Source organism: Anguilla rostrata, chromosome 1 (genome assembly GCF_018555375.3).
Source record: "Anguilla rostrata isolate EN2019 chromosome 1, ASM1855537v3, whole genome shotgun sequence".
Taxonomy (NCBI): Eukaryota; Metazoa; Chordata; class Actinopteri; order Anguilliformes; family Anguillidae; genus Anguilla; species Anguilla rostrata.
This window is the reverse complement of record NC_057933.1, coordinates 76,112,327-76,126,151: the sequence shown is the minus strand read 5'-3', so window position 1 is coordinate 76,126,151 and position 13,825 is coordinate 76,112,327. Positions and strand designations below refer to the sequence as shown.

The window sequence follows — 13,825 nt, the reverse complement described above, 5'->3', positions numbered from 1 at the left end:
CAATATATGGAATTGGTTCTTCTCGCTGGGTTTAAAATGCTCGGCGTTAGCGTTTGTGCGTGGCGTGATGTCACAGATGAGACATTTGCTGATGTAGTCCTGTGTGTTTGGTTTGTGCAGTGTGATGTCACAGAGGGGATGTTTGTTGACGTAGTTGTGTATGTTTTGTTTGTGCAGTGTGATGTCACAAAGGGGAAGGTTTTTGACATAGCCCTGTGTGTTTTGTTTGTGCCCTGTGTGATATCACAGAGGGGCAGATTGTTGATATAGTTGTGTATATTTTGTTTTTTGTGTGATGTGATGTGGTTTGTTCCTCTGGTTTTCTGCAGCATTTCAGACTGAGGGGAAGCTGTACCTCATTCTGGATTTCCTCAGAGGAGGGGACCTGTTCACCAGGTTGTCGAAGGAGGTATGGCCAGGGGTCCTTGGGGGAGGGGCTGCAGGTCTGGGGGGAGGAGCTAGGGTACTGGGGGAGGAGCTAGGGGGAATGGGAGAGTTTCATACTTTCCTATAGGCTGAATGTTCTCTGAGCTCCATGCTTTCTTTAACCACTGTGTATGTGTGTGTGTGTGTGTGTGCGTGTGTGTCTGTGTGTATTTCTGCTCCAGGTGATGTTCACAGAGGAAGATGTGAAATTCTACCTGGCAGAGCTGGCCTTGGGACTAGACCATCTACATGGCCTGGGCATCATCTACAGAGACCTCAAACCTGAGAAGTAACTATTACAGTATAACTACACTGCTATTACTGTGTTACTGTGGCTCAGAAATCCTGACTCCTGAACTATTACTGAGTTATTACAGTATCACATACCAGTGTGTCTCTACACTGTTATTACATTACTATAAGCACAGAACTCATCACACCTTCAATGCTATTACTATGTTATTACACTGCAGTGAACTCAGAACAACTCATCACAACTATTATGTGCTACTGTTATTACAGTGCATAACAACTACACGGTCATTGCTGTCATTGTCATTATAATTTTATTTCGGTTCAGTTTACCCACTAAAGCGTCACTTTCAAACCCGTTGTTTTGTTGAAATCAGTCTTTAAAGACTTTATTGCGTTCGTACTGCTGCTGCGATGCCGGGGATTGGTTTCTCATAAACTGGTCGTTGCGCTGAAATGTGCCCTGCAGCAGTGTAGCCGGTAAAGACCCTGGATACGTTAATGGTGTTGGTTTAAATCCTGGGGGGGGCACTTATGTCCCTTAAGTAACCTTAAGTACAGGTGCTTCTCCCGAAACGCTTCAGTGAAATATTAATCTGTGATAATGGACAGTGTAGAGCGTTACTGTATGTTGTGTTCAGCTGTGGGTGACGCTGGTTTTCCGCTTCTGTTCCAGCATTCTGCTGGATGAGGAGGGACACATCAAACTCACAGGTCAGCAGTAAACCCAGCCCCGCTGCCTGACACGCACATGCATGCACACGCATGCACACAAACACACGCACGCACATGCATGCACACGCATGCACACAAACACACGCACGCACATGCATGCACACACCTGCACACAAACACACGCACGCACATGCGCACACACATGCACACAAACACATGCACGCACATGCGCACACACATGCACACAAACACACGCACACACATGCATGCACACACATGCACACACATGCATGCACACACATGCACACAAACACACGAACACACGCGCGCACACACATACACACAAACACACACATGCACACAAACACGCGCACGCACACACATGCACACAAATACACGCACACACATGCACACAAACACTCGACTCACAGAGCAGTTCATTCGACCCCAGTAAACACTCATTATCTCTCACATTCGTTACCTTTCACATTCAGAGCTGCAGGTAACACATTTACACAGATCTGAGATCAGCGTGTGTGTTTATTCAGCCTCTATGTGAAGTCATCTCTAGGTCTTCAGCAGAATCATAGAGAGCTCGCTCACACAGCACACACTTTATGCAATCTCGGAGTTCCTCTTAGGCAGTTGAGAGAGTTTGGGAACATTTAAAATGCATGGGGAAATTTGCACATATTTAAAGGGTGTGGGTGTGGGTGCGTGGGAAAGAGGGAGTGTTAGTCACTGAGATATGCATGTGTGGGCGGCTGTGTGGGGGTATGTATGTGTGTGTGTGTGTTAGAGAGAGAGCGAGAGACAGAGCCTTCATTTGTGTTTTTGTACGTATGCATAGAGGAGGGTGAGAGACTTTCAAAAAAAGAGATTTAGAAGAAAGAGAGTTCTTGTAAAAAGAGTGCTTGTGTGTGTGTGTGTGTGCATGTGTATGCGTGCAAAAGCATGTACCTCTGTATTAATAGTGTGCTTCCTGTTTTGCACACAGACTTTGGCCTGTGCAAGGAAGCCATCGACCACGAGAAGAAGGCCTACTCCTTCTGTGGTACGGTGGAATACATGGCTCCTGAGGTGGTGAACCGGCAGGGTCACATCCACAGCGCCGACTGGTGGTCATTTGGGGTACTGATGGTAAGTCAGCAGCGCTGTGGGGGAAAAAAGCACATTGTCTCGTTTCATTGTATGAATGCTTGTATTTTTAAAATATTTTTACTTTTGAGTCTTGCACCATTTCAGATGCCCATTAGATATGGGCTTAAAGCAGGGATTCTCTACCTTTGCTGATTCACAGACCCCACCCAGGGTCAACAGCAACCAGGGCACACCCATCAATAGTTAAGAAGGGTTATATTTAAGAGTACAAAGGCAGTGCCTCTGAGAATCAAACCTGCAACATTTTATGTATGTTGCACATAATTACCTCCATATAATAATGCATATCTGTAAGAGGAATTATCGCATGTAAAATGTTCAGTGTCCTAAAAAAGGGTTTTTATTGTTTAAGAAACAGACCTGTTAGAGGGATTGCGCGTGGGTGTTCACGTCTGTGTAGGTGGGCAGGGGGTGGTTGTGTGTGGCCTGGTGTGTGTGTGTGTGTCTGTGTGTGTGTCTGTGTGTGTGCGTGTGTGTGCATGTGTGTGCGTGTGCGTGTGCGTGTGAGTGTGAGTGTGAGTGTGAGTGTGAGTGTGAGTGTGAGTGTGAGTGTGAGTGTGAGTGTGTGTGTGGTGTGCGTGTGGTGTGCGTGTGAGTGTGCGTGTGTGTGTGTGTGTGCGTGTGTGTGTGTGTGTGCGTGCGTGTGTGTGTTGTGGAGTTACAGGGATTTTTTTTTTGTTTGTTTTTGTTTTTCGTAGTTTGAGATGCTGACCGGGTCATTGCCATTCCAAGGGAAGGACCGGAAGGAAACCATGAACCTCATCCTCAAGTAAGATTGGGGGGCGGGGGGGGTAATAGGTATGTGAGCGGGGCTGACGGAGGCTTCAGGATACTGGGGGACGGAGGTCAAAAAAGAAAGGAACTGGACTGCTATTCGATTAAACTGCGCTGGGGATACTCAAATGCGGCTGTCGTGGTCAGTTGTACTGCTGGTTCTCTCTTCTGCCTGATAGTCCAATGTCTACTAATGTCACTGATTGGCCAGAGATTACGTTCACCTGGCGCGTCAGGTTTAAATCAGTTCCTGATTGGAGGGGAGGAAAGAAAACCAGCCACACCACTGGCCCCTGATGCATATTTTATTGGCTATTGAAAATTGGGGGTGAGGGGGAGGGGAGAGATTTCATATGGAGGAAAGTGAAACAATGGGAAAGATTTGGGATGAAAGTGGTAAAGCAGATGCATGGTTTAGGATTCACATTGGATGGAAGGATAGAGGGATTTGGGGATGGAGGGTGGAGAGTGGAGGGATTTAGGGATGGAGGGTGTAGGGTGGAGGGATTTTGGGATGGAAGGTGAAAATGGGAAGATTTGGGTGAAAGGGTAAGAGATTTGATGCAGGGTTATAGGATTCTTGGATGGAAGGATAGAGGGATTTGGAGGAGTGAGGGTGGAGGGATTTTGGGATGGAGGGTGTAGAGTGGAGGGATTTTGGGATGGCGGTTAAAAGATGGGAGGGAAGAGATGATGGGAAAGAAAATGTCTCCTGCCTTCCTTCCTCTGCAGGGCCAAACTGGGCATGCCCCAGTTCCTGAGCACGGAGGCACAGAGTCTCCTTAGAGCCCTCTTTAAGAGGAACCCTGCCAACAGGCTAGGTGAGTACAGGCCAGGTAGCAGCGCCAGAGCTCACCTGAAACACAGGTAGCACATAGCAGTGTTCTAAGTTTGTGGAACCCCCACTGTTAGTGTTAATGCTAATGCTAACTTCAATGTTCGTATTGGTGTAAATGCTAATGCTAGTGTTGGTGTTAATGCTAATATTAATGTTAGTGGTAGTGTTGGTGCTATGCTAGTGTTGGTGTTAATGCTAATGCTAACGTTAATGCTAGTGTTGGTGTTAATGTTGGTGTTGGTGCTATGCTAGTGTTAATGCTAATGCTAACGTTAATGCTAGCGTTGGTGTTAATGTTGGTGTTGGTGCTATGCTAGTGTTAATGCTAATGCTAACGTTAATGCTAGTGTTGGTGTTAATGCTAATGTTTGTGCTATGCTAGTGTTGGTGTTAATGCTAATGTTTGTGCTATGCTAGTGTTGGTGTTAATGCTAATGTCCATTGTGCTATTTCTAGTCTGGTCAGATGCACAGGAAATAAGTTTCATATTAAACATACAAGAAAAAAAATATAATATAAAACGACATACAAGATCAGAGCTAAAGGCCTTGTTGCTAAAAGCAATAACATTGTTCAGTAAAAACAGATTTTAACATATATTTTATACAATGCTAATGTTTGTGCTATGCTAGTGTTGGTGTTAACGCTAATGTGAATGCTTTTGTCTCAGCGTCTGGTCCTGACGGGGCAGAGGAGATCAAGCGGCACTCCTTTTTCTCCACCATAGACTGGAATGTGAGTACAGCCGTGCTCCGTCCCTGTGCGGGTTATCGTAGCGTCAGTCTCACTGTGGACTAGCCTTCCTATGTCTTTACCAAATAAGGGCATTTATCATCTGCATAACCCCGCCCCCTTCCCTTACTCCTCTCTCTATGCCCTCCCTTACCTCTCCCCCCCTTTTCTTCCCCCTCTTTTACCTACCCTCTCTCTCTCTATCCTCTTCAATCTCTCTACATCCTCTTTCTCTCTTTCCCTCTAATCTTGCCCTGCCCCTCTTCCTCTGCTCTCTCTCTTCTCGTCCTTCTCTCTTCCCTCTCTTCCGTTCTCAGAAACTGTTCCGGAGAGAGATCAAGCCCCCTTTCAGGCCGGCAGTGGCACGGCCCGACGACACCTTCTACTTCGACTCCGAGTTCACCTCCCGCACCCCGAAAGGTCAGAGGTCAAGGGGAAGGGACTAGTTTCCGAGGCGACTGGCTGCTCGGGCCTACACATGAGCGTATTGATTTTTACCCAAATTCAGCGCAGTAATAAAGCAGCCCTCTGGAGGTTTTGGCACGGGCTCAGTCCAGGATATGAAAACTGTTTCCAAAAGGGATTTTGCCTTTGCAGGTAATGCACAGGCATTAGGACCCATTACCTCTCTAACATTTGACCTCATAAAAATTTGATGTGGTTAATTGTCTTAATGTTGCTTTAAAGCTTGGAGAAGTGGAGTACTGTTGTGTGTGTGTCTGTGTTACGTTAGTGTGTGTGTGTGTGTGCGCGTGCGTGTTTGTGCGTGGACATGTGTATTAGTGTGTTACATTTGTGTATTTGCTTGTGTGTTTGTGTTACATTGTGTGTGTTACAGTACATTACTGTATTTGCATACATGCGTGTGTGTGTTACAGTACATTACTGTATTTGCATATGTGCGTGTGTGTGTTACAGTACATTACAGTATTTGCATACGTGCGTGTGTGTGTTACAGTACATTACAGTATTTGCATACGTGCGTGTGTGTGTGTTACAGTACATTACTGTATTTGCATACGTGCGTGTGTATGTTACAGTACATTACTGTATTTGCATACGTGCGTGTGTGTGTGTTACAGTACATTACTGTATTTGCATACGTGCGTGTGTGTGTTACAGTACATTACTGTATTTGCATACGTGCGTGTGTGGGTGTTACAGTACATGACTGTATTTGTATACGTGTTTGTGTTTCTCTCTTCTCTCAGACTCCCCCGGTGTTCCTCCCAGTGCTGGCGCTCATCAGCTGTTCCGTGGATTTAGCTTTGTTGCCACGGCGATGCTGGAGGAGGAGGGGGTGGAAGAGGTGGTCCAAGCCAAGCCTCACCCTGTGGTGCAGGTGTGTGTGCGTCTGTGTGAGTGTGAGTGTGTGTGTGTGAGTGTGTGAGGGAGCGAGTGTGAGGTGTGTGTGTGTCTGTACGTACGTACGAGTGAGAGCTCGAGTGTGCGTGTGCAGATACGCTCTCAGAAAAAAGGTTTCAAATGCTTGTCAATGGGTTACCTTATATGTGAAGAAAATTGTACCCCTGGCTAGCAATACATTCAACTCATTTTTATCTTATTTGCTTGTGCTAAGAAGTACCCAGGTAGACCATTATTGTACCTTCAGGGTGCACTTGGGAAATTAATTTGTTCCTCAAAGAACCAGAATGTACCTCTACTGTACCTGTCTGTGTGCATGTGTGTGTGTGTGCCTGTGAGTGTGTGTGTGTGTGTGCTGTGTGTGAGTGTGTGAGTGTGTATGTGCGGTGTATGTGTGCCTGTGAGTGTGTGTGTGTGTGTGTGTGTGTGTGTGTGTGTGTGTGTGTATGTGTGTGCCAGTGATTGTGTGAGTGTGTGTGTGCAGTGTCTGAGTGTGTGTGAGTGTGTATGTGTGTGAGTGCCCCCGTGGGGCTGTATTTAGTCACCGTGTCTCCCGCTGTAGTGTCCAGCGTCTCCCTGGGCTCTGCTGCGTCTGACCAGGTCTCAGGCTCAGCTTTCAGATGATTAGCTGCATGCAGTTATGCGCAATCACGTTTATAAAGAAATGAGAAAGAGCTGTTCCACATTCAGCCACTAGATGGTGCTGCAGTCCCATTTATCTTCCTCACTCTTTGTCGTGGAAGATTGATAACTCTGTGGTTGCTCTTGTGGCGCTATTGTTAATGGCGAGTGTGTAATTATTATGGAACCAGCTGTTAAACAAGCTGTTGAAATGGCAATAAATATTGTGTGTTTGTGTTGATACGATTACAGTTAATGGATGTGTGTAATGTTTGTGGGTGTCGTGTTGTGTATGTTTAGGCTTTTCAGTAGTTCATGGGAGTTTGTATTCTCAGCCCCAGATATTCTCTAGACCATCTGGAAAGGAACGTCACTGTTTGTGAAACTATAACCTGAATGGTTCGAGCAAGTGCAGTGTATGTGTAGGTGTGAGAATAGCTTATGGTGATGTGTCGTGTGCCGCATGTCTAGCTGTGTGAGTAGTGTACTGCGTGTGTATTTGTGTGAGTAGTGTACTGCGTGTGTATTTGTGTGAGTAGTGTACTGCGTGTGTATTTGTGTGAGTAGTGTACTGCGTGTGTATTTGTGTGAGTAGTGTACTGCATGTGTATTTGTGTGAGTAGTGTACTGCGTGTGTATTTGTGTGAGTAGTGTACTGCGTGTGTATTTGTGTGAGCAGTGTATTGCGTGTAGTTATTTGAGTAATGTTGAGTTTTTAGAGTGCTTTGTGGAAGTGCGTGTAGTGTATGTGTATGAGAATGGATTGGGGGTGTGTGTAACATACAGTATGTTTAGTTGTGTAGCGTAGTATACTGTGTGTATTTGTGTGAGCAGTGTATTGCGTGTAGTTATTTGAGTAATGTTCAGTTTTGAGAGTGCTTTATGGAAGTGCGTGTAGTGTATGTGTATGAGAATGGATTGGGGGTGTGTGTAACATACAGTATGTTTAGTTGTGTAGCGTAGTATATTGTGTGTATTTGTGTGAGCTGTGTACTGCGTGTAGTTATTTGAGTAATGTTCAGTTTTGAGAGTGCTTTGTGGAAGTGCGTGTAGTGTGTGTGTATGAGAATGGATTGGGGGTGTGTGTAATATACAGTATGTTTAGTTGTGTAGCGTAGTATACTGTGTGTATTTGTATGAGCAGTGTATTGCGTGTAGTTATTTGAGTAATGTTCAGTTTTGAGAGTGCTTTATGGAAGTGTGTGTAGTGTACGTTTCTGAGAATGGCTTAGGTGTGTGTGTGTGTGTGTGTGTGTGCGCGCGTAATGTACAGCATGTTTAGCTGTCATTATTTCCTGTTTTTTGTGTGGGCGAGTAGCAGCTTCACGGAAAGAACATACTCTTCAGCGACGGCTACGTGGTGAAGGAGGACATCGGCATGGGTTCGTACTCCGTGTGCAAACGCTGCGTACACAAAAGCACCAACACGGAGTACGCCGTCAAGGTCGGAACCCCCTTCCTCCTCCGTTTCTCTGTTCCTTTCTTTCTCTTTCTCTTTTTTCAACATTACATTAGGGTTGCGTGTTTTTTGTCACACCCAGTGAACAGGCGATTCTATACATTTCTCTGAAAGACATGTATGCTACATTAGGTTATACTCCTGCTATTGTCCTTGGCCAAGTCACTGGCTCCTCAGAATTCGAGTTGGTCCCCGGGCGCTGCACTGTGGCTGCCCACTGCCCCTAAGTAGCTAGAATGGGTCAAATACCGAGGACAGATTACCCCACGGTGTCAATAAAGTATGACGTATTTCAGGAGTCCCATGTCAGTACTTTTATAGGTGTCTAGGGTGTGGATTCAATCAACATTTTTTCCTTGTTTTCACTCTCAGTTGAATGCAAGTATACATTTTTTTTTGTCCTTCTGAAAGCAAACGTACTGCAGTTTGTCAAGTTCATTTTAGCAATCACTGAAGTCAAACTATGTTTGGGCGGAGGTAAAACTGTGCCCATTTTCTCTGTCACAGGTGATTGACAAGACAAAGACCGACCCGACAGAAGAGATAGAGATTCTCCTGAGATATGGTCAACACCCCAACATCATCACCCTAAAGGACGTGAGTACTGACAAATCAAACCACCTGAACTGCTGTGCACTAATGATAATACTACTGCTAATCAACAAATATCTCCCAAACACTCCTTAACCCCATCCCTAAATGCTAGTGCTTATCCAAAACAACATCTTCACCCCAAAAGAAGTTTAGACGTTGATCTCACAATTTCTAGTCAATTCAAGTCATGATAAACCTCAGACTACACGTGTATCCTTTTGGTTAAATGTTTTACTGTGGTACAGTACAGGAATGAACTGGCAGTGCAGTATGCAGCTGTTGAAAGATAAAAGTTAAGCTCAACACAAGTTATCAATACAGTGAAGGATTGTTCGCAAATTCTGGGTGTCACACTACAGAGAAGATCTCGGAAAAAGTACAAAGAAGGGCAACTAAACTGGTTCCTGGCATGAAATGCAAAAGTCATGAGGACAGACTTTGCAGACACTTCATGTTTAGCAAAAAGGGGAAGACTAACTGGGAATTGGATTTAGGTATTTGAACTCCTACAAGGCTGAGTTCTGTCAGCAAAACAAGGGAACATAGGTTAGAATTAGCAGTTAAAGATAAAACTTGCATTGATATCACTTGTTTTTTTGTTTGTTGTTGTTTTGTTTTTTGAACTGAGAATTGTCAGTTGTCAGCTGAGAGCGTGGAGCGTGTCGGTTCGTATAGTAGAGGCAGAAATCCTTGAGTTGCTCAAGCCCAGGCTTGACATGGTGCTGGGTGCTGAATTACCCCCGTGGGTTGCTCTCATTGTTATACAAGATTTATTTTTTATTATTATTCATCTTAGTTGTGGATCAATCTGAGGCAGTAGTGTCCTTGGATAATTTTAAATCTGCTGTCTGCAGTACTGTGATTGACGAGTGCAATTCTGTTTTATTGTATTGTATTCTGTGGGGTGCAATAATTGACTTTGCACGAGTGCTTTCTGTGCTTTATTGTACTGCTGTGTGTGCCTATACCTTTTTACCTCCGCCAAGGAGGTTATGTAATGACTGTTCGTCCATCCATTCGTCCGTCTGTCGGTCTATTCGTCAGTGACAGACAGACATATCAGGAAACTCAATGGTTGGATTGCCGTGTAATTTGCTGTTGCACGTTCATGTTTCCAGGAGGAAGAAACCAATTGATTTTGGTGACCCCATGACCTTTTCTTTAGAGCCACCATCAGGCCAAACTTTCCAATTTTGTTAGACATATCTCAAAAAGGAATGAAAGGATTGCCCTCAAATTTTCCATGCACATTCATGTTCCCAAGAGGAAGAGACCTATTTATTTTGGTGACCCCATGACCTTTCGTCTAGTGGCACTGTCAGGCCAAACATCTCCAAATTAATTTCTGGATTTGCTGTGCACGTTGATGTCAGGGAAAAATTGTTGTGTTTTGGCAGAGGACTTGCTGAGTGCATTCTTTCTAGTTTCTACTGCGTTTTCTTTCTCTTTTTTTGCCAACTATCCCACTTTAAAAAGAGATTTTATCTCATGGGATCTCTTCATTACGTACAAGTTTTTCCAAACAATCGTTCGGCAGCTGATTTTTGTAGCCGGTAATTCAGTTCAAATCTGATCTGAACCACCGCTATGGTGATATCATGAGGTAATTGCCAGTAATTTAATTCTGTTTAATTATAGTGAGAGGCCAATCATGGGCTTCATCTAATCTAGCAAAAAATATCACATTAACTGAAATGGATTTAGGCTACGTTATTCTGACAATGCAGGACCCAACAACATCTCCAGGAAATGTCTTTTCTTGATTAAGCTGAAATTTCTCAACATTCTGACTGATATAATCAATTGGTCAAAAACTGCAAGTTTACACAATATTATGTAAATCCATGACTGAGTTAACAATCACTTAATTTTAATAGCAAAATGGGATTCACAGTATCTTTTTGCGTAAGTAATTTCTCCTTGCAAGCAGCCTTCATATTTTCTATTGTAAGCATAACAAGTGTCATAAAACTAGCAAAGATTATGTTTGTTACTAAATGTTTATCTTGTGACATTCAGAATAAATGTTGTAAAGAGACGACAACATAACGATCATTTTCATCAGTTTTTCAGCTTCGATCTTAAAATTAATATTTAAAATATTGATGTTTTTACTTTCATAATAAGAGTGCCTATTGTAATGTCTGTTACAGCATGAAAAGGCATGACTTTTCTGTTATGATAACAGTGAAAACTACCGAACTACTAACCTTCGCGTATCTCTGTCATGTTAATACAAACGCTGCTGATGCAGGCCCTGCTAAATCTTCCTTCATTTGCATACAGTTAGTAAATGTTAAATCAGGTACTGCAATGGATGAGTTGGTAATGAGCGCACATCAGGTGGCGGTACAAGGTTGCATCGCCATCTTTCTGCTGGAGGATGGAATTACACCCTGTAAATCCTGGCTCTTGCCAGGAAGCTCTGTGCAGACCTGCTTTTTATGCAGACATGCGCTATTTAAGTAACCGTCAGCCATCTTGTTTATTTTTTTTTAAACCACGGAGATTATTTAAACATCCGGGCGTCTCGGCGAACAACGCGACTCCCGGCGAAAACGGGCCCCCGAAGCAGCGAGGGGCCTCGTTAGCTCGCGGTTGGCGGGATGGCGTTTATCTCGACGTCTCATTAGCCAGAGCAGCCTGCTTAGGAAGAAAGACACACCGGGGGCTTCCTCGTTTAGCCAAGAGCCTGCGGGGGGGGTGGGGGGAGCGGGCTAAACTTTGGCTAATGAAGGCGGGATTTGTAAAAAAAAAATTTTTTAAATGGCGAAATGTACCCAGATAGACAAATAGAAGCAGAAGGGATGTGGGGGTGGGGTGGGGGGGGGCGTCTGGAAAAGCTTGTTTATTAGCGGCATGGTCGCCGTGGGAGATCCAGAATGAGCTAATCCATGCGGAGAGATGTTTGATTAGCCTGTGAGCCGATGTCTCATTACTCCATTGTGTGTGTGTGTGTGTGTGTGTGTGTGTGTGATGGAAGTTTTGGGGTGTCTTGTGAGAATTGTGGTCGTGTTGGGTGAAGCTGGCCTGAGCCGCGTGGTTCAGTTTGTGTTTGTGTGCGATTGAGGTTGACCCCACCCCCGCCCTGTGCCCCCCCCCCCCCCCCAGGTGTATGATAGCGGGAAGCAGGTGTATCTGGTGACAGAGCTGATGAGGGGCGGGGAGCTCCTGGACAGGATTCTCAAGCAGAAGTCTTTCTCTGAGCGTGAGGCCAGCGCTGTCCTCTACACCATCACCAAGACTGTGGAGTACCTGCACTCTCAGGGGGTAATTACAACCTTATTATCTGCTTATTACAGCCTTATAACAGCCTTATTACAGACTTATTATAGACCGGGAATACCTGCACTCTCAGGGGGTAATTACAACCTTATTATCTGCTTATTACAGCCTTATAACAGCCTTATTACAGACTTATTATAGACCGGGAATACCTGCACTCTCAGGGGGTAATTACAACTTTATTATCTGCTTATTACAGCCTTATAACAGCCTTATTATAGACTGGGAATACCTGTACTCTCAGGGGGTAGTTACAACCTTATTATCTGCCTATAACAGAATTATAAAAGCCTTATTACAGCCTTGTTATAGACTGGGGAATACCTGCACTCTCAGGGGGTAAGTGCCGGATACACTGTTATTACATACTTCTTCCCTCTTCTCTTTTCTGTCCCTCTATCCTTCCATTCTCTTAGACTGGCACCCTCACCTGCCTCTCAGTGTGCCATCCTTCTGTTCCACACTCTCTCCCCCTTCTCTTCTCTCTGCCCCTCCCTCTCACTCTGTCACCCTCCTCCCCCTCCTCTCTCCTCTGTCCCTCTCCCCCTCCCTCCTCTCTCGTCTCTCCCTCCCCCCCTCCTCTCCTCCTCCCTCCCCCTTCTCTCGTCTCTCTCTCCCCTGCTCCCTCCCTCTCCCCCCTCCCTCTCTCACTCTGTCACCCCTCCCTCCCCCTCCCTCTCTCTCCCTCTGTGTCCTCTCTCCCCTCCCTCTCCCCCTCCCTCTCTCTCTCTCTCTCTCTCTCGTCCCCCTCCCCCCTCTCCCTCTCTCCCCTCCCTCCTCTCTCTCTCCTCCTCCCCCTCCCTCTCCTCTCCCTCCCTCTCTCTCTGTCCCCCTCCTCCCCCCCTCTTCCCCAGGTGGTGCACAGGGACCTGAAGCCCAGTAACATCTGTATGTGGACGAGTCCGGGAACCCCGAGTCCCTGCGGATCTGCGACTTCGGCTTCGCCAAGCAGCTGCGCGCCGACAACGGGCTGCTCATGACGCCCTGCTACACCGCCAACTTCGTGGCCCCCGAGGTGAGTGCGACCCCCCTCCCCCCCCCCCGTCCCACTGAAACACAGGTGCCGAAAAACCCCTCACCTTCCCGCTATTTGTGTGAGTGTGAATGTGTGTGTCTGTCTGTCTCCATGCTGATGGAGGTGTGTGTGTGTGTGTGTATATATATATGTGTGTGTGTGTGTGTCGTGCCATATAGGTATGGAGGTGTGTTGTGTGTGTGTGTGTCCATGCTGATGAGTGTGTGTGTGTGTGTGTGTGTGTGTGTGTCTGTGTGTGTGTCCATGCTGATGGAGGTGTGTGTGTGTGTTCTGATGGAGGTGTGTGTGTGTGTGTCTGTGTGTGTGTCCATGCTGATGGAGGTGTGTGTGTGTGTTTGTGTGTGTGTGTGTGTGTGTGTGCTGACGGAGGTGTGTGTTCTCTCAGGTACTGAAGAGGCAGGGGTATGATGAGGGCTGTGACATCTGGAGTTTGGGGGTCCTGCTCTACACCATGCTGGCTGGGTACGCACCGCAAAATTAGTGTTATTATTATTGTTTTTGTTGTTGTTGTTATTATTACTATTATTGTTATTAATTGTACTATTATTACTGTTATTATTATTATTGGTGTTATTATTATTATTACTTGCATGATTTATAAAATAGA

At 45.5% G+C, this 13,825-nt stretch overlaps 1 protein-coding gene across 1 annotated transcript in view; it reads left to right on the top strand.

The window, feature by feature from the left end:
- rps6ka1 (ribosomal protein S6 kinase a, polypeptide 1) overlaps positions 1-13,825 on the top strand; it is a 74,341-nt gene that overhangs the window by 57,520 nt on the left and 2,996 nt on the right. The window contains 15 exon segments of the mRNA XM_064301697.1: positions 330-409; positions 609-715; positions 1,355-1,392; positions 2,351-2,493; positions 3,213-3,283; positions 4,021-4,109; positions 4,797-4,861; positions 5,176-5,278; positions 6,070-6,200; positions 8,163-8,288; positions 8,811-8,900; positions 12,009-12,167; positions 13,037-13,064; positions 13,067-13,197; positions 13,604-13,680. Of these exon segments, the coding sequence (XP_064157767.1) occupies positions 330-409; positions 609-715; positions 1,355-1,392; positions 2,351-2,493; positions 3,213-3,283; positions 4,021-4,109; positions 4,797-4,861; positions 5,176-5,278; positions 6,070-6,200; positions 8,163-8,288; positions 8,811-8,900; positions 12,009-12,167; positions 13,037-13,064; positions 13,067-13,197; positions 13,604-13,680 (1,438 nt within the window).